This window comes from Vigna radiata, chromosome 1, assembly GCF_000741045.1.
Source record: "Vigna radiata var. radiata cultivar VC1973A chromosome 1, Vradiata_ver6, whole genome shotgun sequence".
NCBI lineage: Eukaryota > Viridiplantae > Streptophyta > Magnoliopsida > Fabales > Fabaceae > Vigna > Vigna radiata.
The window spans coordinates 16,841,711-16,865,633 of record NC_028351.1 but is presented as its reverse complement, the minus strand read 5'-3'; the positions used below and the strand labels follow the sequence as shown (position 1 = coordinate 16,865,633).

The following is a 23,923-nucleotide window of genomic DNA, read 5'->3' as shown; positions in this document are numbered from 1 at the left end:
AGTTTAAGTGAACTCTTACGAGTTTAAGTGAACTCTTACGAGTTTAAGTGAACTCTTACGAGTTTAAGTGAACTCTTACGAGTTTAAGTGAACTCAACGTTGGTCACATTAACTTGTCTACTACTCCTTGATCTCAACACAGTGATTAATTCATTTGATTATTTGTTATTCTGATCTTATTGAAATCAAAGTTACAACGATGAAATTATTTTTTAATAACTAGATTAAAGATTATTTTAAAAAATCAACTATCTATATTGAAAATGCTTTAAACAATAAATGGTCATTTTTAATCTCAATATAGAAACATGCTAAGATCACTAAAGTAAATGGTTTGAATGCTAATGAATATATTATACAGATGTTTCCTGTTTAAGTTAATATTCGAATCTTGTAATATTATTAAGATAAGTTTTATAACCAAAAGCTTACAATTCTGAAAGCAAAAATTGCCAAAGTGAAGCTTCAATTTAAAGCATACTATTAAAGAAGAACTCTGAGCATGCAAAAAACATTGAAGCTAAATGAAAATTCTGAAAGCAACGATCATGCAATAGAAGATAAATATAGAACAAAAGATCAACAAAGCACTCAACAGTCAAATTATCAAAGTTGTTATATATTTGGATTGGTCTGAAAAAACGATATGGACAAGAAGATATAGAGAAAAACGTGATATAATGTTAGGGTATAAGGTGGGAGGTAATGATAAGGGTTGAAAAGTATATGGGAAGGAGAAGAAAGGTAAGAGGGAAGTGAGGTTGAACAGTATTGACCGTAAAGGCCGAATGGTAGCCGAACGGTGGAAGGCGGTGAAGAACTGGAGCCGAACGATAGAAGGCAACAAGAAGCAAGCCGAACGTAGGAAGGCATGGACAAGTCAAACCGGACGGTGGAAGGCATGGAAAGGTCAGGCCGAATGGTGGAAGGTGATGAAGAGCTAGAACCGAACAGTAGGGTGTAGGGGGAAGCAAAGCCGAATGGGAGCTGGAGCCGATCGGTTGAAGAGTGACTATCCTAACTAGGACAACAGTTAGAATAGGCGGAAATATTTATAATAATTATAGTAAATAAGAATATATCCTAGAGAAATGTTAGTTAAAATATTTACAATAAATAAGGATGTATCCTAAGGAAATATTCAGTATAAGTTATTTACCGTAAATAAGGATATATCCTAGGAAAATATTCAAAATAAGATATTTATAGTAAATAAGGATATATCCTAAGAAAATATTCAGTATAGGATGAGCGGGAAATAATTATTATAAATAGAGTTAAATTCTATTGTTAGGATATGTTTTGGATTATTGAGTTTGTTGACAGACGGCTACCGTCTTGTGAGGGAGGTTATGCTCCCAAAGTAATCGAAGGAGGTTATGCTCCTAATTATTGTTTACTTTTGTTTATTCAGAGAGTTATATCACCATCAATAAAAGAGATTCTTTCGTTCAATTTCATTCGTTCATTGTTCTTTTTCTTGTTGTGAGTGTGAGTGGTTGTTCTGGTTACGTCTCCTTCTCGGATACGTAACAATTGGTCTGACCTACTGGATAGTCAGAGAGGAGAAAAGGCGTGAGGAAGGGAACATCCAAAATACTGTTGGGAGGAGCGAAAAGTGTGATGGAGGGAAGAGTAAATGTTGTCGAAGGAAAACCAGAGAACATAGGGCTGAAACTGGAGAACGTGGAGTATTCCATAAGGACTTTAGATGTGGCAATGCAAACAAAATTGGGGACTTTGGAAGCAACAATGCAAAATATTAGGGACTTTCGAGGCGGCAATGCAAAAAAAATTTCAAGAACTGATGAGAATGATGGGAGGGCGAGCTCGACAATTAGATGGGAATTTGGATGGAAGCCAGGATTCTGTCGACGGCAATAAGGAGGACCAGCGAGAGGAAGAGGAGGGCAAGAAAGATGGTTGATACCACGAGGAGCAACCACATTGGAGGAAAAGGGTAGAGTTACCCATTTTTTACGGGGTTGATCCGTTGAATTGGATCAATAGAGCTGATAAATTTTTTGAACTACAAGGGAGGTCAGAGGAAGAGAAGGTGCGCCTAGCCTACATCAGTATGGAGGAAAAGGCCGGATACTGGTTCAGATTTTGGAAGGAGAAAACCAAGAATCGTTCTTGGGAAGGTTCAAAGGAGGCGTTGGTGATCCCATTCGAAGGATGAAACAGGAGGTTAGTCTTCGAAAGACAAGCGGCCAGTAAGCAATCAGGCTCCGTGGAAGAATACGTCCAAGCTTCGAACGGGAAGGGACTGTTGGACCTGAACGGTAGAGGACTGACGGATCCGAACATGAGAGGACTGCCGGATCCGAACGTGAGAGGACTATCGGAACCGAACAACAGCAGACTGCTAGATTCAAACGTGAGAGATCGGTCAGAACCTAAAGAGAGAGGACTTCCCGAGTCGAACGGGAGAGGACAGCTAGAACCGAACGTGAGAAAACTGTCGGAACCGAACGGGCTAGTACTCGAAGGAAAAATGAAGGCTTTGTAAGGAAGGGCAGAATGGAAGAATCAATGCCCTGGAGAGAACAATGGATTTTGTGAGGTGGGCCAGCAAACAGAACAAGGGGCTTGCAGTCTTTGATACACTAGCAGAGGGAAGAGAACGACGTAAAGTACTGAAAGACATCGAAGACCATTTCCTCAGGGCTTATGAATCTGGAAAAGTGGTGAACAAAATGTTGGACGAAGAGTGTGGTAAAGGTTTCCTGTTTAAGTTAATATCATAATGTTGTAAGATTATTAACATAAGTTTAATACTCAAAAGCTTACAATTCTGAACACAAAAATTGCCACAGTGAAGCTTCAATTAAAGAATATTAGTAAAGAATAAGTCTAAGCATGTAAAAAACGTTGACGCTAAATGAGGATTTTGAGAGCAATGATCATGCAATAGAAAATCCTTTTCGGTGACATAGCCCTGGTGTTTGGAGTGAACCTATATAAATCCTTTTTGTGCTTTCTACACCTTAAACTCTATTTTATTATTACGTGTTGAGTATTTCAATGTCATTGTCATCATTAGGTTTAGGATTAGAAACAATATTACCTAGGGAAAAATATTAGAATAATTATCATTAAGCCTAAATAGAGTGTAGTGTACTAGACAATTTATTAGTTGTACCCTATACTCGTACCTAGTTGTGCAACGTGTCTAGTGCAATCCCTTAATCTTCCATGTATTCTTGTATCAGATTTTCATTACAAATAGAAGATTGTGAGAGAGATATCTTAAGCCCTCTAGAAATATATGTTTCTATTTTAATCTCAAGTTGGTATCAGAGCGGGTCGATCCCGCTTTGGTTTCTGTCTCATCTCATCCGCAAAAATTAGTCAAGGTTGTTCACAATTGTCCGACGCCATTATCCATTGTTCGCCATTTGTTGTCTAATGTTGTTTTGTTATTGTCCACCTCTATCTACAGTTGTCCATTACAATTTGAAACTATCCAACATCATCAATCATTATTCTCTGCCATTTCATCGTCGTTCACTGCCAGTCTGTTGCCTTCTATCGTCATAATATTGTCTAGTGACCACCAGATTCGGATCGCCTCTCTACAAGACACCAACCCTGCCAATGCCGAAGTCAAATTCTCCTCCACACATTGCCATGCGCATCATCTTCGTGCGTTGCAAACAGACATGTGTTGTCCACATCTCACCATCCGCTCATGAGAACAACACCATGTCTCCTCCATAGTTTTCGACAGACCTCTCTCCTTGTTCTTAACCTCAAAACTTTATTTCAGTTAAGTCCAGTAGCCACCCTTGTGGAAAGTCACCTAGGGTTTTCTTTTTTCCTGGCTGGTTTTTGTTCCCTTGATCAAAAATGGCAACTAGAAGTGTTATTTCATTCTCTCGAAGTCCCTCAATTACTTCTGTGAAGCTAAATGGGAAAAATTATCTATCTTGGTCTACTATTGTCGAAATGTGGTTTCTTGGCCAAGGAGATTATGACCACCTTAAGCAAGATGGAAGCCATGTGCCTGCTAAAAAAGCTTAATAGTGGAAACAAGAAAATTTCCAATATTGTGCCCTATTATGGAAATCAGGGGAACCAAGACTTCTTATGTCCCTTACAACTTTCAATACTTGTCACTCCTTTTGAAAGAAAGCTTAAAGCATCTATGATAATGATATTCAATGTTTCTATGATACGGAAACAAGCTAGCATCTCTTAAAATGACATACCATGATATGGTATCCTTCATGACTAAAGCCCAATAATCTATCGAAGAACTGAGGATGATTTTGGAAATTGAATCTTTGGAGGATATCAAGAAGAAACTAGACAAATATTGTGTTGATACTTCATGCTCTACACCTAGACGTTTATCATATCAAAGATCAACTTCTAACCAATCATGAGGTCTCTCACATGGAAACCTTTACCACACACTTCTTCGTGTCCTGTTCCCTCAAACTCACGAAGCTCATGAACTAGTGGAACCATCTGTCAAGGATGCCACACATGAAAGAGAAGAACGTGGCACTAGAGGAGGAGGACGTGGAGGTCGAGGGCGTCCTTAATGCACATACTGTAAAAGGATGGGTACACCTAAGAGAATTGCTACTCCTTGCATGGTTTTCCTTCCAAAACAACCAATATCTCTAAGGCTGAAACTACCAATTCCAAGTTCATAGAGGGTGAGTATCAAGAGTATCTACGATTAAAGTCTAACTGCTTGGCACAGGCATTTCTATCTCCCAGTACATCAATCACTCGCATTCTCAACTGTGGAAGGTCAAAATTCATGACTAATTGACTCAGGTGCTTCTGATTATATTTCTAGTAAACCTTTGTTCTCAACCATTTCCTTTCAATCAAATCTCATTTCATAACCCTTGCAAATAGCTCTAATCAATTCACATATCCTTCTAGTCATACAAAGAGTGTTCATCCTTTTTATTTAGTTCATTATGACATTGGGAACATGCATCAAACTCTAATATATCTAGTGATAAATGGTTAGTCACTTCTATTGATGATTGTACCCATGTTACATGGATTTTCCACGGTGCTACCTATCCTATTTACCGATTTCCCTTCCGAGTCCTAGATGGCCTAAGTCCCATGTCTCCCTTCTATCCATATGTTTCTTTTCTCTCTACTCTTCATAGTCAGGTGTTTCAATGTGCTTGTTAAATTCATTGGCTATGCATTTAATAAAAAGGGATATCATTGTAACCATCCTCTGAGTTGAAAGTGTTTTACCTCCAACTATGCATTTAATATATGTCACTTTTAATGAAACTAAAACTTTTTACATGTGTTCTCAGCATTAGGAGGAGAGTTCTTTCAAAGTTGAGTCTTTTGAATCTCTTGAGTCTTTTGTCCCTATCATACAACAACCATCTCATACTTATACTACTTTTGGTACTCTTGATACTACTCTTGGCACATCTGGTATTGATATCTCTGAACCCTATCCTAACTGGACATCTCTCAGGAATTATTACTATTACTGTAGGATTAGAGTTCCCTATATATAGAGGATGACGTATTGTTTCAAATGAATAAATTAAATAAGAATCTTCTTTCTTTCAGAATAAACCTTTCAAGTTTTGGTATCAAAGAAATGAGGCAAGTATGTTCTTATTTGCAGTTTGTGCAAAAAGAATATACTGAAGCCAACTTTCGTCTATAGGACAGCAAGTGCATTATTGTATTTTATGTGGTTTCTGTGTTCAGCATTTTATTTTCTTTGTTTATCATTTAGTGTGTTCCATCTACATCCCATTTTATTTCAAAGAACATGGCAACATGGGAAAAATCTATTTTAATTGAAAAAATTAGATAATTTGAGAGAGAAATTTCAAGTGAAAGATTCTAATGAAAACATCTATGACAAGATAGAAACTCATTAATCTCATTCCAACAAATATTTGTACTGCTCACTCACCCCAGGTAAAACTTCCTCCCCAGCTTTTTGTAAAATGTGTTCCATATCCTGAACCTATCAAATTAAAAAGGTTATAAAGGTTTTAACAAAATAAATTTTGGGTGGGGGAAGGGATGGTGAGGAGGAATGTTATCACTTTAATAATAATGTTGCAAACCTCATGGCGTGGAATCCGTTCTCTGATATCATCAAAGTATTTCAGCCCTAACTTTTGTGCATTTGTAAGTGAGCCATCATTCCTAAGATCATCTAATGAACGATGTCCCTTCTCATACAATTTCAATGCTGTGGATGGTCCTATGCCCCATACTTCACCAAATAATGATATTGTCCGTACCTATAATTAAACAAGGGGGAAAGAGAAGGAAGTAAGATTGCAATATGTCAAAAAATGCTTTTAATATTATTCATAGAATATAAAGACTTCATAACTGAAAATTATAATTTATGATGGATATAATGTATCCCTGCAATTTAGGATGAATGATCCTATACAATAAATGTAAATATATTAACAACCTATTAATCCTTCTAATTTTCCTCTTAATTATGGAATGTAATTAAATCTCATAATCATGTAATCATGATTATCAAACTTGCGAATTAACTCGTTAACTCGGTCGAGTTTACAACTTCACTTAGTGCTTCCGAGTTAACTCGGTAGCAAACTCAGAAATGGTGTAGAATCGGTAGGCTCGTTGGTAGACTTGGTAGGCTCACTTGAAATCGCGAGCTTGCTTCCGATTTGGCGAGTTTGTGAGGAAATTTTTAAAATGTAAAACGAAATCGTTTTGGCGCACCAGATTAGGTTTTTTGATTTAGGGCCAATGACAAAGCTCATCTTCTTCGTTCCTCTCTCGCAATTCACCAGGCACTGCTTTTGTTCTTGCGAGTCATCCTCTCCGTTCCTTGATTCATCCTCTTTGTTCCTTCTCGCGGTCTCACTTGCGCCTTAGCTCGAACTGTCGCGAGTGTGCTTGTTCGCCGTTGTGAGCGCCTCGCTTGCCGTGGTGACCGCCTCGCTTGCTATACCGATCGCCTCGCTTGCTGCGGTGGTTGCACGCCTTCTTCGTGTGCCTTTGTTTCGCACTCAACTTTTTAAGTTCGGCTCTGCACTGTTTTCAAAGTGGTCTCTACATTGTTCGTGTGCCTCTGTTAAGTAAACTGTTGTTGTATTAGAGTTCTAAAGAAAGCCTTCTACTACACTGCTTGGTTTTTATGTCTTGTAGTGAAAAACATATTTGGAACAACATCAAATTCACTATTAGAGGATCACAGGACTACAACTTTTTTACATTTCAATTTATATTTCAATTTATGTTTTAATTTATGGTTTATAATATTTATATGAACAATATTTTTATGATTTTATTTATTTGAAATTATATAATTTTGTGGATTTATTTGAATTAAAATATTTATATCACATTTTTCATCTAAAGTAAACTCTTACGAGTTTGAGTCGAATTTATCGGACTCTCATGAGTTTACCTATTTAACAACCTTGCATGTAATAAAAAATTGAACAAGAAAATATTATATGCAACATAAATTAATGAATTCTAACACTCCCCCCTCCAATTGGTGAGTGGATGTATTTATTTCCAACTTGCCAACAATAGATTAAAATGTGGCACCACTTAGCCCTTTTGTTAATACATTTGCAAATTGATTTCCAGAGGATACAAATGGTATATGTCCCATTACCCAATGTCTCCTTTATTGAAGTGTTTATCTACTTAAACAGGCTTAGTGATGACTTGTTTATCTAATTAAACAAGTTACACTAAAATATACACAATATTTAGTGATGACTTTTTATCACAATACAGTCTCATAGGCTTCTCCTAATCAATCTTTAGGTCTTCTAAAACTATCTTTAACAATAATATTCCAGAAATGGTCATGATTCTTAATTTTACTTCTGCACTTGATCTTGCCACAATAGTAAACTTGTCAAACCATGCTCTAGGAGACTGTTTCAATCCATAAAGTTCCTTTCTTAGTCTACACACCTTTCTCTCCTCGGCTTTAAACCCAAGTGGACCTCCATGTAAATATCATCCTCAAGATTGCAATGCAGAAAGGCATTTGTGACATCAAATGGACATTCTACCATTTCTGTAATAAGGACATACTAGAGAGTGCACATTATGAGCTAAAATACTTGTGACTGAAAGCTAGGACATTATAACACAGATGTTTCATTTTATACCAGTGTGTAGCCATGGGGAAACCACTGAAAAATTGAGATAGCTGATGAAACCCTTGTCCATGAGAAACCAGCTTGTGACTTCCCACGGCTTTGAACATAGGTTTGACCCATTCTTTCCCAAACCATCTGTTGTTGCAGAGGCTGTAGTTGCAGTAATTTTGGAAGCTTCTATTGTTGTGTAGTTATAGAATTTTTTGTTGAAGTAGAGGTATCTGCTACTTTGCTGGTTGCTGGATTTGTGGAAGCTATTGTTGCAACTGAGAAAGCTGCTTCTGTTATACCTGAGGAAGCTGTTGCTGCTGTTCTAGCAGAGGAAATTGCTGCTGCTGTTGTTGCAGCCACGGAAGTTGTTGCTGCTGCATATGAGGAAGTTGCAGTTGTTGCAACTGTGGAAGATGCTGCTGTTGTGATTGCATTTGTTGCTGCTGGTGATTGGACAATTGAGACTTAAATACAACCAGATCCCCAAGTTGAATCATCCAATCAAGTGGAAGGCTGTCAGAAACAGATAGTTGCAATGTCTATGATGGTAATTGCATAACTGCACATACTGCAGCTGACCAAGAAAGACATTTGGGTTCGTTGTCAGAAAAACTAAGAAATCTGCCTTTCCTAGATCTTGTTTGTTATTCATGTGGTCCTCAGATATAAGCCGATCTATTTCCATTACAGACAGCCATTTTGCTGCAAGTGTTTCAGAGGCATAAGAATCCCTGTAACCTTCTAGTTTGGAGATAAAGATTGACAGTCCTTATTTTTGCCCAAACAAGCTTTCCTGCCGGACCTTTACATTTGGATTGAGCAGATTGCAAACCACCTGATGTCTGCTGCGGCCACAGCGCATATTAGCTGCACCACTGTTTACAAGGGGCTGCATGCCTGATTGTGCTTGTTGAGACATCCCTGGAGTGGGAATCATTGTGCCATTTCCAAAAGAGACTTTTGATGGACCAAGACCACTCATTGCATTTTGGTTCATGGGAACCCCCACCTTGCACCATTTGGGGCCCTGAAAGGTTTCCTTGGCTAATACTAGACACCTGTGGTCCCATACTAACAGCCCCTTGAAGATTACCCAATGGTAGTGAAATCCCAATGTTTGACCTTGAAGACAAATTAGAAGTGTAGGAAGATAATGAACCGAGCCCAGGATTCTGTCCAACCTGTGTAGGAACAGAAAAGAGACCCAGGGTTAGTGATGTTATTCCTGACTGTGTCTAGATGAAAATACACTGAACCGTGGGTGCAGAAAATAGCATCCCACTAGATATTATGTTTAACATGTGCATGGCAAAAAGAGTCTGACCCATTGACAGAAGTCCCATAGAGGTTCCACCATTTAAGCCAGCAGAGTTCATCACCTGCCAGGCTTGAGAGAGATTGTTCAAAATGTTTAAATTTGCTTTAGAGGGATTCACTGGACGAAAGGTTGCAGCATTAACAATCTAGGACCATCCACAAATATACACTATAATGTTTGAGACATCTAGTCCTTGGTGTGACGGAACATGTTTGAGATCCTACTACGACTAGAGATATAGTAAAACGACAATATATAGATAGGTACAAACCTAACTTAGCAAACTTATAGGATTGAATTAATCTTAAATCCACTTTCTAAGAGCTATCAAGCACTAAGATGAATGATTACTAGAGTCAATGTACGTATAATTTAACATTATGGAAAAGAAATAAAAAGTTGTAGTTGTACAAGGATCATGGGTAGAGATATAATATGAACCACTAAAGCTATAAACATGCATTATTAATACAATTTATTTTAGATCTCTGACTACTGGTTATAATACCTTCTCATCTGCTTCAAAGTGTTCTAATTTGGATAACTTCCCACTAGTTATGATCTCTTGAATCTGCATATAGTAAACTGTTAGGCAGAAAAATAACGAGAGTGGAATGTATGTTATATAAGGAAATTTAAAAAAAAAAAAAAGTAATTATGATGTTAGTAGTTTCAGGGGAGAGACTTTGTGAAAATAGTTCACTTTGGGGATTGTTAGGGGTCTTTTGTACAAAGAGTCTTTGGTTGGTTAAACTAGGAATACCCTAATGTGTATGATAGGAGGAAATAGATTAAAAAATTAGTTGTTAGTTGGATTGTTAGGATGTGTGAGACTTTCTTTATATAGTGGGGAGTCTTTGTAGGCAGGGGGATGTTTTTGGATGTTTTAGAGAATTGTTGACAGGATCATTACCATCCTGTGTGAAGGGAACTTTGTCCCCTGGAGGCATTCTGGCTATTCTGGGTGTCTAGAATCTATAATAGCAGATCTTTTCAGTGAGCTTTCGTGTTTTACAGTAGTTTTCTTGGGTTCCTCTACCTAGGAACCTAACACTATGTGAAAGGAAGTGTCTTCCTTTGTATGTGGATGTTGGATTATAATACTTCTGAAATAGTACTACACAAAGATATTCGGTCTATATATCTGGTTTTGGGTTCTTTCTTTCCTAACTAAGCACGTAACAAGATTGGTTTGATCTGTCAGATCTGAAAACAAAGGGTAAGAGTGGATAATGGACTAAGCACGTAGGAAAGATGGGCCAATGAATAAGTAAAGGTGGTTGCGTAGCTGAAAGCTTATATGGCTATTATGAAAGGATGTTTGCTAGACATGAAAGAAATCAAAGAACTGTTACATAAAAATCAAGAAAAGTGAGAAATTGCATAAAGAAGGAGAGTATTTTGCTAATGTTCAAGAGAAGAAGGAATAAAGATCTGTACATGGTAGCAAATCGGATAAGGATGAGAAGTCTAGTGTTCAAGAACTTCTGGAAAACCACTTTCAGATTAAACTATACATAAAAAAATATTATGAACAGATATTGTTGAGATATTTAAGGAAGTTTTAGATTTTATTCCTATTGGTTTTAATTCTATATATTTGTTGTATCATGGTTTTATTACTAGCATATCAAACCCCCAATCTCAAGGATTTGTTTCCTAGGATAGGTAGTTCCATTACCATGAGGAGTGGTAGAGAGCTTACCTAGGAAACTGCACCAGCATAGCAGCATCAGACTTCAGCACCTGCACAACAGCAGCAGCAGATTCCAGTTCCTACTGCAGACCAGCAGCAGCAGTATCCACCACCACCTTCTTTTGATGCCCGTGCACCACAGACTTCACTTCCTTTCCCTTCCAGGACCATTTAGTCGAAGAAATTAGAATTTGATAGTGAGCTACTGGAGACTTTTAATAAAGTGGAGAAAAACATTCCTCTCCTTGATTCAATTAAGTAGATTCCAAATTATGCTAAGTTCCTTAAGAAATGTGTACTTAGAAGAGGAGTTTGAAAGGAAAACAAATTCAGAATGAGGGGAGAAATGTGTCTGCACTGATACAGAGTAGAGATGTTGTGATGATCCTAGCACTTTCTGATAGGCAAAAAAATAAGTAGAGAAATGAAATGTATATTATAGAAGCAAATTTAATGAGATAAGGTAGTTAGGCAGGTAGTTGTGTTGGTGGAGGAGACTTTCCAAGAAAGTCTTTATATAGTTACATTGGGGGTTGTGAGGGAGATGTTTTTGGAGTTTTTGATAGAGCTGACAGGGAATTACCCTGTGACAAAGGAAACACCTTGTTTCCTTTATACTTTCTTTGGAAATAATATCATGAAAAATATTCAATGTACATGGTGTTTGGTTTTGTTATTTCCTTTATAACAAAGAACATAATATTTTGATCTGACCTACCGGAACAGAAGAGGAGGGAAATTATTGGAAATGGCAATAATTTTGAGGGGAATGAACCACAAGGGTGGATATTAAGAATGGGGAAATTTTGAGGTTCAGAATGTCACTCCAAGGGAAAAGTTATGTTTGCTTTTCATCAACATGGAGGGGAATGCAAGTCATTAATTCAAATTTTGGAGACAAAATCCAAGAATTCATCTTGGGAAGAATTGACAACCGCATTGAGTGGTAGATTTGGTGCCAGGGACCAAAGTACAATGTTTGAAAGCTGAGCAGTGCTAAGATAAATGACAAGTGGAAGATTATATCCAAGAACTTGAATTGTTGGTATAACAAATTCTGCAAATTTTTTAAAAGCAGTTGCTAGGATATTTCTTTGTTGGGGTTATAGAATAAAATACAGAATCAAATTAGGCCAATGATCCTAAAGATTTGATTAGGGCCATGGAAATTGCATGCTGTATGGAGGATTCTATGAAAGATGCTAGATCAGGCAAAGGAATTTCGCACCAAAAAACAATCCCAATGACAATCTACATTTATTGTTTTTGAATCGCCCAATCTTAAATTTACCGGGAAAATATTAAAGATGGAATACAATTTAATGTGTCCTCGAGGAACCAACTTAGGTTGTGCTCTGTATTACAAAATTTAGAAAAACTTAGTATTTTTGTTTATTTCACTAACCATGGTTATCGATAGTCCATTCTCTGGCTGCTGTTAGGGGTCTTTGGTACGGAGAGTCTTTGGTTGTGTAAACAGGAAATGCCCTGTGTTAGGTTCCTGGGTTTGGAACCTAACAAAAACACGAGCAGTAGATAGAAAACAGTAATGGAAGAATGGGTTTTCTATATTATTCACAGTAAAGGAAACTTCTTTTTACAAAAAATGGGTTGGGAGCATAACTTCCCTCACTGAGAGCATAACCTCTCTCTACAGGCTACACACCGGACTTTACACAGTATTAGAGATATTATATTTAGTTTATATTGTGTTTATGTTAATTAGGAAAATATAGTCCCTATATGTTTATTAGGGAAACATTGTTCTTATTTTATTTTATTTTATTCTTACATATTCATTTGTATTTGGGCTTAACCCATATTTCTTCTATTATAAATAGAGAATCCTATGTGTGTATTTAACATAAGGGATTAATTCCAATATATAATTTTCATTATATTTAACTTGGTATCAGAGCAGGTTTTCTGATCCTTTTCTACTTTGTCTTTGTTGCCGCCGGTGGCCGCCGCCGCCGGTGGCCCCCACCTAAAAGTTTCTTTTTCAACCTGTGCCTTTATACTTCAATGGACAATCTCTGGTTTCTGTCTCGCATCTGTCCGGTGTTGCTGTCCGCCACTGCCCGTTGCCGCTCACCACCATCCGACCGTCGTCTCTGACCACCGTCTCCAGCAATCGTCTTCGGCCACCGTCTTCGGCACCGTCGTCGGCACCGTCTTCGGTCACCATCTCCGACCGTCGTCTCCGACCACCGTCTCTAGCCACCATCACTAGCCTCCGCTACCGCCGGCCACCGTCACGGCCAGTCCGCCGCCGCCGGCCACCGTCTCCGGCCACTGTCACCGGTCGTCCGTCACCGGCCATCCACTGTCTCCGGCCACCGCCGCCGACACCATCTCCGGCCACCGTCTCCGACCACCGTATCCGACCACCGTCTCCGGCCACCGTCTCCGGCTGTCGTCTCCGCCACTTGTGCCACCGATGCACCAACACCTAGTCCTACCTCTACTGCTTCCGCTATCTTCTTTCTCTATTCTAAAAGGTCTTCAAGGACCGTCAGTGATTAAGACCAAGAAATTTCAACACTAAAATTATGGGTTGAAACAATTTCACCAACCCTTTGTCAAATCTGTCAGATTTGTTTTTTGGGTGCTTTGATAAGAGCTCATTATGATCTTCCACTTTCACGATCTATCATCGGCGCACAGTCATTTTCGCCGTTCGTCGTGAGGGGGAGTATGTTTCCCGCCAGGTTTTAGGCTTTCAGACTCCACTAGTCACTGATGGTAGTCCTTGCAGTTTTATCGCTTCTAGCCACTACAGGCCCCATCATGATGGCAGTCCCTGTATACAAGCCCCATCAGTCAGTGATGGTAATCCCTGTATACAGGCCCCATCAATCAGTGATGGCAGTCCCTGTAGTTTTGATGCAAGCCCCATCCTTACTTGATGGCAATCTCATCCTTACTTGATGGCAATCTAGTCCCTGGAGTTTGTCATTGTTCTCCTTTGTCAAAGTCATCCCACTTGAAGTTTCATGGTGCTATGTGAAATTTCGCAGTTGTCCACTACTGTCCATAAATTGCTGTTAGTTCTTCGTCGACAAGTGATTGCGCATCTGTTTGCCGCACACTCTTGAAGACATCATATATTTCAAATTGAGTTTATTTATTCCAAACTTGGTCCATACAATCTGTATGCTCCTGCTTGAGGAGGAGTGTTAGAGATATTATATTTAGTTTATATTGTGTTTATGTTAATTAGGGAAATAAAGTCCCTCTATGTTTATTAGGGAAACATTGTTCTTATTTTATTTTATTTTATTCTTACATATTCATTTGTATTTGGGCTTAGCCCATATTTCTTCTATTATAAATAGAGAACCCTATGTGTGTATTTAACACAAGGGATTAATTCCAATATATAATTTTAACTATATTTAACTGAATATACTCGATAATCCTATACAGGGTATACAGAAGTCTATTTATAGTATAGCATCTTTGACCCACTTTTCCTTATTTATAGTATAGCATCTTTGACCCACTTTTCCTTACAACAGAAACCCTCTACATCCTTAATCGTTCGGTTGTCCACCCTCAACCGTTCGGTCATGCACCCTGTTACCACTACCACTCGGCCTCTCCTATTGATACCGTTCAGATGCCCCCGTTTCTTTTCGGCTTTTATCCTAAACCTATCATCCTATATCCTAACACTACACCCCGCTACCGAACAACCTTGTCCTCAAGGTTGGAACCAAAAAGCTTGGTCTCTTGGCTCCTCTTCATCATCTTATTATCATATGAAGGGCACCCATTGGCTACTGCCCTCCAATTCAGGTCTGGAGGTTTGGGTGGTACCAAATCCTCCTCCAATAACTTCCCTTCCTAGATTCTATTAGCTTCCAGCATTTTGGCCACCTTTTTTCCAGAACCGCAGGCCCTGAGAGAATGGTCTTCAATGTGTTTCGTCGCTATAAGCCGCTCTCTCCCCTCTGCCGGTGTATCAAAAACTACAAGCCCCATTTTTTGTTCGCAGGCCCACCTCCTCACAGAATCCATTCTTCTCTCCTGGGCATTGATTCTTCCATCCATTCTTCCCTTCGAAGCCTCCATTCCTTCTTTCATCACGCTTCTCTCCCACTGATCCATCCTTCCTAGATTGTTTGGTTCTTGTCGTCCTCTTCCGTTCGGGTCGGCAGTCCTCTCCCATGCGATTCTGGCAATCCTCTCACGTTCGCTTCCGGACGTCCCCTCCCGTTCGGTTCTGGCAGTCCTCGACCGTTTGGTTCTAGAAGTCTTCTCAGGTTTGTAGCCTGTAGTCCTAGCTCGTTTGGTTCCGGCTGTCCTGTCACGTTCAGCTCGAACAGTCCTCTCTCGTTCAGTTCTGGCAGTCCTCTACCGTTCAATTCCTATAGTCCTCTCAGGTTCACATCCTGTAGTCCTAGCCCGTTCGGTTCCAGCCGTCCTTTCACGTTCGGCTCAGACAGTCCTCTCAGGTTCGCATCCTGTAGTCCTAGCCCATTCGATTCTAGCAATTCTCTCACGTTCGATGCTGGGACGTAATCTTTCGCGGTTCCCGATTGCTTATTGGCCACCACCCTTTCAAAGATGGTACCCTCGTTCCATTCTCCAAATCACACCACCACTCCCCCCTTCAGGCCTTCCCAAGAACGATTCTTGGTTTTCTCCTTCCAGGCTCTGAACCAATAGCCAGCACTCCCCTCCATACTGATGTCCGCTAGGCGCACCCTTTCCTCCTCTGCCACACCTTGCAACTCGAAGAACTTCTCTGCCTTAGAGACCCACCCCAACGGATCAAAGCCTTCGAAAGTGGGTAGTTCTACCTTTTTCTTCCCGCTGGGTTGCACTTCATGGCGTTCATCCCCTCTTTCTCCTTCCTCTTCCTCTCGTCGGTCCCAATGTTGGTAGTCCTGGTTGTGGCCTCGACTACCCAACATCTTGATGATTTCTTGCAAATCTTGGCGTAATTTTGCATAATCTTGGCATATTGCTGCATAATCTGGTCGCAGCACCCCTGTCTGCGCCTTCATTCTATCAACTGCAATTTCCTTCACCCCCACATGATTCCGGCAGCATCTCAATACGGCAGTTTCTTAACTACTTCTTGATTCCGGCAGCTTCTCAAAACGGCAGGTTGGACCAATTGTTAGGTTCCTGTGTTTCGAACCTAACAAGAACACGAACAATAGATAGAAAACAATAATGGAAGAATGGGTTTTCTGTATTATTCACAGTAAAAGAAACTTCTTTTTACAAAGAATAGCTTGGGAGCATAACCTCCCTGACTGAGAGCATAACCTCTCTCTACAGGCTAAAGACCTGACTTTACACAGAATATACTCGATAATCCTATACAGGGTATACAGGAGTCTATTTATAGCTATAGCAGCTCTGACCCACTCCTCCTTAAGACAAAAACCCTCTACATCCTTAACCGTTCGGTCATGCACCCTGTTACCGCTACCACTCGGCCTCTCCTATTGATATCGTTTGGTTGCCCCCGTTACTATTCGGCTTCTATCCTAAACCTATCATCCTATATCCTAACACCCTGTATGAAAGGAAGTGTCTTCCTTTGTATGTGAATGTTAGTGTACAGTACTACCAATTGTTGAAATAATACTGCATAAGATATTTGATCGAAATTTCTGGTTTTGAATTTTCTTTCGTGACAAGACACATAACATAAACATAGTTGTTTGTCTAGCTATCTAAACAAATGTAAAAGTAAGCTCTAAATCATTACAAAAGAAGAAGTATAAATGTCTTTCTGAGGACCAAATTAATATAACTCAGCTATTATTGTAGACTCACTACAAATGAATAAATAAAAAATTTCATAAGACAAAGGAGAAGGCAGCTGCAAAACTAAATACTTCAACCAAACAAATGTTATAATAAAAATAACCATAATTCAATGACCAAATAATAACAAACTGATAAGCTTTTTAAAGTGTATGTTAGGAAAAAAGTTAAATATTAGAAGTTATAACTTATAATACAGTTGTCAGGGGTTGGCCGGTTTATGAGTGGTTAGAGGGAGTGATTTCGTTTAGTATGGTTGTCTTTTAAGGAGGGAAACGGTTCCTCCTGCAGGTGTTGTTTTTATTGTTGTTTCAGAACAGGTGCTAACCTGTGTGAAGGGAACTCTTCCCTTGGATGCTGTTGAATGTTTTTAGACTTGTAATCAAGTAAATCTGTCTATGTAATTGTTGGATGTTTAATTTGAGTGTTACTGCAGTATTGTTCCTATAATTTGAATTCTTGATCTCGAGAATTCCTAACACACTTTCTAAAAGAATCATATCTCATAGATATTAACATGCTGAATGGATTTCCAGTACAACTAGATAATGCCATGCACATTTATTCCTAGTAATAAAAAATAAGTAAGAGAATACCATAGAAGACAACAGAAATTTCAGAAGAGAAAATAGGGTAAAAGAGCAATGCATCTATTAGAAACTATGATTCAGAAATTAAAGCTATATATTGTCTTTCAAAGTGACAAACTACAAGACAGAGTGTCCAATGACATAGTTCACTTACATGATCTTTCAATGATTTTCCAATAGATGGCAGGTTGTTTATCTGGTCAGCACTTTCAATTTTATATGGCAACTTCTCAATAACAGCAATAGCCTTGTAATAGCTAAAGGACCTTCGATCATCTCCCAATGCTTTCAAACAGCAATACAACAATAGATAAGAGCACTGGAGTAGCAAAAAATATAAAAAGATTGCAATATGTAGGAGACTAGATGTTACAGAAGCCTTACCTCTATATATGGTTACAAGTTTCCCAAATATTTCTGTTATGTTTTTGTTTTGATCAGGTGGACAGTATGATGAAGATGACTGCAAAGTGCACCCATGTTAGTGGAGCTTTGATTGTGTGTGCGTGATACAAACTGATAGGCTTCTTTTATCAAGAAGCCGATCAACACTCCTCAACTCGCGCACACACACACAGAAAAGAGAACAAAATAGAATGTATATTATTGATGTAAGTATGAACAAATGAACAATATCACCCTCCTAAGGAGCACTCTCCCTCCACTGGAACCGATATCCAGTCTATACCAAAAGAATACAAAATGAGTAGCCAATCCTGTATAGAACACACACCCTATTCATAAAGTCTCCCTTCTCCTTCCCACTAAATAACTAACTGTCAAACAACTCTTCCCTCCTAACCGCCCTCTCATTTCCTCTTCCTTCTATCCTAAACCCATTATATTCTATCACCTTTATCCTATCGTTACACCTTGTTGTAGAACAACCTTGTCCTCAAGGTTAGAACTGTGAAGCTTGATCTCATGGCTCCTCTTCATCATCGTGTTATCATATGAAGCGAACCCACTAGGCTTAGGTGGTGGTAAATCCTCCTCCAATGGCTTCCACTCTTCCTAGATTCTTTTAACCCACTTTTGTGAAATCCTCAAAATCTCATCTCTGACTTCATCGACTCTTGTAGCAACAACACTTTTGACAGCTACTCCATCTACTTGCAAACTCTCATGTAAAATTTCCACACTCCCCACCTGTGTTACTACTGCCCAACTCTCACATAGCATGCTTCTCCCATTCCCTTCAAGTATCTTTAGTAGAGTTGTTGCCAGGTTTTTCCAAGAAAGGTTCTTGGATTTTTTATGCCAGGTCTTGAACCCCTGGACTACATTTTCTTCGTTGTTTGGGTGTACTTTTATTCATCCTTTGGTGTTTTGAACTTCAGAAGCATTTGTTGTCCTTGTTGTTTAACCTTGGATGTCAGTCCCTTCATAAGTGGTCAATTCTTCTCTTTTCACCCAAGGAAAAACTGGTTTTCTCTCACCCTTCCTAGCTCCATTATTGTCAATGGCATCCTCTTCTCCTTTTTGCTCCCAATTGATTGAATTTTCTCCTCCACTTGAGTGTTCTTTGCTTTCTTTATGTTTGCAGAAGTTACTCTCTTCTTTCATCTCTTGCTCTGTAAACAAACTCAACTGGGTTGCTCTCTGACACCATTGTTTTAACCCTAGGCCTAAACAACTCTTCCCCTTTTTTCACTGCTTTGACATAAACACCACAACCTACCACTCTATCTCCAATAAAATCAGCAGTTTTTGCAACAATTCTTGGAGAAGCAAGAGTCACAACCTTCCCATCATGGTCTTCACCTGATGTATTTTCCCTACCAACATTTGTCACGTTATCCACCCTTATAGCAGTAACTTCTACAACTTTCTCAGTAGCAACCCACTCATGTCTCCATCACAGTTTTCGTCATTGCCTTCCTCTTCACATATGTTTTCTTCTCTCCTATCTTGCCCTCTAATTCCTGCAAAACCATCAACACTCAAAACAACAACTTCTGACACTCTACTCCCTGATGTAATGGTAACAACATTCCCCTCTTCTCTGATATTCGTTTCTCTTTTCTTCTCCCTATTGGTTGAATTTTCTCCTCCATATGAGGGTTTATTGGCTGCCTTGATGTCTAGCAGACTACCTTTCACAACATCCCTCCCCACTTTTTCCTCTTTCTTTCCTTTAATGACATTTTCCTTCCTTTCATGATAGATTCCTCACTTCTTTGTAAGCCCTTTATCTGAATCTTGATATCTTGCACCATTTCTTTTATTTCTTAGATAGTTCTTCTTCATTCTGCACTACTATGTGGATATCTTTCTTCCGTCTTCTCTTCATCATTAGCCAAGTACTCTCCTTCTTCAGCATCCCTACCCTTCTTTACTTCTTTCTTTCCTTTCTTGTTGTCTTTCTTGCTCTGTCAAGAGATTTCTCCCTTCCTTTTGAGTCCTTTTCTTGATTCTAGTCTTCCAATATCATTTCTTTCAATTCTTGGCAACTTCTTCTAAATTCTGCCATCCTCATTTCCCTTTCGCTAGCCTGCTAGCCCACTTCTCCCAGGTATTGTCTCTTCCTCTCATGCTTCCACCTCTTCCTCTATCATGCAACGCTGACCAAACTTGATAGGCTTCTTTCATCAAGAAGCCAATCAACACTCCTTAACTCGCACACAAACACAAAAGAAAACATAATAGAATGTGTATTATTGATATAAGTATGAACAAATGAACAATATCACCCTCTAGGGATCATGCTCCCTCCACTGGAACAGATATTCAGTCTATACCAAAAGAACACAAAAAGAATAGCCAATCCTAGACAGAAAACACACCCTATTTATAAAGTCTCCCTTCCCCTTCCCACCAACTAACTAACTGTAAAACAACTCTTCCCTCCTAACCACACTCTTATTTCCTCTTCCTTCTATCCTAAACCCATTATATCCTATCACAAACACTAGACACAGTTATATGAATCAAAAGATAGAAAAAATATTAATTATATTAGTCAGAATCTTATTCTTAACAGAGCCTGAGAAATATGCTTGTTTTGGAGTAAAATATTGTCACCAAATAAGGTTAAGCTGTTGGTGAATAGATCTTAGCACTTACATCGTCACTTTCAGAATCAAGGTGTTGAGGTCTTATATTTCCATAACTTAAACTATCACCTTCCTCATGGCTGCTTGTTGATAAAAGTGAAACATTTTTCCCTCCCTGATCGTTACTTTCATTATTTATAATTTCCGTGTATTTGGTCTTTTTATTATTATGCAATTGCTGAGGATCGCTCTGACATGGTTGAGGGTCCCAAGACTTTTCAGGTTTGCCTTGAGAATTCAAGTTCAGCACATACATATCTTCAGGTACTATCTCCCCTGATTTCAAGCAGTCCTCCAGCCATTGATAAATGAGAACTCTCTGCACAAATCACAGTTACATCATTAACCGGAAAACAATTAAATAACAAACCAAACAAAAGACACGTAAAGGCACATTCCAAACACAAACGGAAATTCACATTATACATTTAAGAGGCAATACTAAAACACACCAATTCTTAAAACAAAAAAAGGGATCAAAACAAGATCAAGACCCTTCAAACACTATTATTAGATATCCACTTTGATTCTTGAAAGAAAAACTCAGACCGAGACCACATTTACCCTATATCATCAATAAATACATCTATTAGCCCTCCAAAAATACACAAGCTTCTTAATAAACCGCTAGGGAAATACCAATCAATATTTCTGATTAGTTGAAGGCCAAAAATGGGGTCCTTTTATGGATACTATCGTTGTCCTTACATATCCAAGGAGACATAATCAGACTATGCACTCATAGATCACATAATGAAGAAAAACCAACCCCTTTAAAACGTGTCAAACGTTCCCTATCCAGTTGTTGAAGAAGCGTATCTGAGTTCATAGCAAAAACATGAGTGACCCGTTTGCAGAGGCGCTCCTCTATCACAGCCCCCATTCGCACCAACCTCTCCTTCCAAATCTGATACACGGGAAAAAAGTGAAGAAACATAGAAAAGATGCAAACTTTGAAACTTCAAATGGAAATAAGAAAGGTGGGTTTTGAAAATGAAAAATGTACAGTGATATCCATTGTTAACCGGTGAAACTTGAAACTTGTATGGTACCTGGAGTCGACGGACTTGGACTCCTTTGGGAACCAAAAACACCACCATGCCTGAGAACATTCCACTAGGATCGGACTCTGGCTTCTTCTTTGGCGCCATTTTGCGACGTTTACTTTCCTTGTTGATGGCTTCTACGAGAAACCACGGTGATGCGAGTGGCCTATGCTTCAGTGCCTGCATCCAAAGGTTTGGGACCAGGCTGAAGTGTCGCAGCATATGTTTGACACGTGAGTAATTAAGGTGTTTTTGAGACTTGATGAGAAAACAAAATTAGAAAAAATTTTAAAACTTAAATTTAAATGAGGAGAAATATTTTAATTTTGTTTTTAAGTTATTTTTTCATATTAAATAAAATATAGTATGATCTGTGTGTTTTGTTTCTTATTATTTTTACTAAAAATCATTAGTGTGTATGTAGTTTTTGTGACATGTTATGTTCATTTTACTTCATTGATCAAGTATTAATTTCATTATTAATATTAGTGAAAATATATATTTATCCACTTTTTTAAGTAAACATCTATTAAACTATAAAATAATTTTTACTAAAATAATTATAAAAATAAATAATTTGAATAATTAGTTTATTATATAAATAAATTTTTGTTGTAAATGATTACTTAAATTTAAAAATATAAAATTGAAAATATTTTGTTATTATATTAAAGCGGTCAAAATGGGTTATCATTTGCATGCATGTATTTTCTTATGGGGTCAATTTTCATCTCGACTCATTTAAATACGGTTTATTTGAGTTGAATCTGTGGTGAGCCGAGTTGGCCTACCAATCTACCTAATTTTATTTTTATTAATTTATTATCTTATAAAATCCTAAAAAATATTATTGATCTCATTATACGAATTGTACTTTTTTTTCATTATTTTGAATTGTCTTGTGTTTAACATCATCTTGGGGGTAAAATTTATTTAGATTTGAATTACAAAAATTTTGTAATTTTTTTATTTTAAAAAAATTGTAATTAAGTGAACCAGTAAGTTAATCCGTTTAAATCACCAACACGTAGTGGGTTAAATTGGATTCCAATTTTTCTGGTACGCTAATAAATGAGTCAAGTTGGATTGGTTCACTAAGTGATCAATTCGCAGTGGATCAGATCGAGTCGAGTGACCCGTTTTGACAGCACTAATTATTATGAATAATTATTTGAATTTATAATAATTATCAAAGAATAAAATTAGAAAAGAAAATGTGAACACAGTTAAATTCTCTATATTATAACAGTAGTTAATTATTGAAATTTTACATTAAAAAAATAACTAAAATAATTTTTACGTATATATTGTGATTTATTTAACCTACAATACTTTCCAAAAATGATTACAGATTTCTCATGTCTATATAATTTTCCTTGATAAAGACTCTAGTGGTATAAAACTCTAGCAATGATCCCAGTTTTTTCCTTAATGAAGTATAGGGAACAACCTAATTATCAATCTAAATAATCGTCTAATTTTGTAACTAAAATATGCTCAATTATCACCTTAAAGATGAAACAAATGGGAAAGAAAAGAATATGAAACTAAAACAGTGTAGTGGATCAATGAAAATTATTAAAATTGCTTAAAATAGAACTGCGCTAATAATGGCATTGTCTTGACAGATTTTTAAGAAAGAATTGCTCAAATCTCCTTGCAATTGATGATGGAATGCTCTAATATGGTGAATTAACCTGTAGAATCATCAAGAAAAATGAATGGGAGATGTTCCAGAACTTGATTCTACCTAAAATGGCTCTTAAATGCAAAACAGAAAAGTGTATGATAAAATGCCTCAAAGAAACCCAGTTTTCACCAAGCATTAGGGTGACCCATTTGTTATGTACTACAAATGGCCTAAACATGTGTTATTGGAAATTCTAACCTAAAAATTATGCACTACAAATGACTTAAACATGTGTTATTGGAAATTCTACACCTTGTATGGACAGATTAACCGTTTTTTAATAATGGTACCAGAGTCAAGCAAGAACCCAATATTTCAAATTAAAATCTTAGGAAATTCTAAACCTAACCTTTTCGTAACATGTTTTTATATGTATAACTAAGCTAAACGATGTTGATACACCTTGTAAAGTCAAACTATAATTGTTCTGTGTTTTAGTCAAAGAGTTATCTCTTTATATGCATTGCTTATACTTCAGTTTCTTTTTAATGAGAATTCCATTTTACGTTCCCTGCTATCCTTTTCTCTCTGATATCTTCCTAAACACTGTCAGCACATAACAGTGGTATTCAAAGCTTTTTAGTTACGATTCGAAAAACCTTCAGAAGTCTTGG

At 37.9% G+C, this 23,923-nt stretch overlaps 1 protein-coding gene across 5 annotated transcripts in view; it reads right to left on the bottom strand.

Annotated features, from left to right (window-relative positions):
* Nucleotides 1–21,828, bottom strand: part of LOC106772788 (DNA polymerase lambda) — a 31,193-nt gene extending 9,365 nt beyond the window's left edge. For 4 of the 5 annotated variants that reach the window (XR_001376630.2, XM_014659376.2, XM_014659385.2 and 1 more), the window contains exons 1-8: nucleotides 21,626–21,828; nucleotides 21,343–21,480; nucleotides 20,584–20,892; nucleotides 17,902–17,980; nucleotides 17,672–17,802; nucleotides 9,950–10,012; nucleotides 6,084–6,263; nucleotides 5,927–5,980 (exon numbers count right to left, since the gene is read on the bottom strand). Coding sequence is in view for 4 of the 5 variants with exons in the window: in XM_014659376.2 (XP_014514862.1) it covers nucleotides 5,927–5,980; nucleotides 6,084–6,263; nucleotides 9,950–10,012; nucleotides 17,672–17,802; nucleotides 17,902–17,980; nucleotides 20,584–20,892; nucleotides 21,343–21,480; nucleotides 21,626–21,805 (1,134 nt within the window). In the remaining variant the exon portion in view is untranslated. The remainder of the gene's footprint in view (nucleotides 1–5,926; nucleotides 5,981–6,083; nucleotides 6,264–9,949; nucleotides 10,013–17,671; nucleotides 17,803–17,901; nucleotides 17,981–20,583; nucleotides 20,893–21,342; nucleotides 21,481–21,625) is intronic. The other variant, XM_022785715.1, reaches the window with a different exon arrangement.
* Between the last annotated feature and the right edge of the window lie 2,095 nt (nucleotides 21,829–23,923).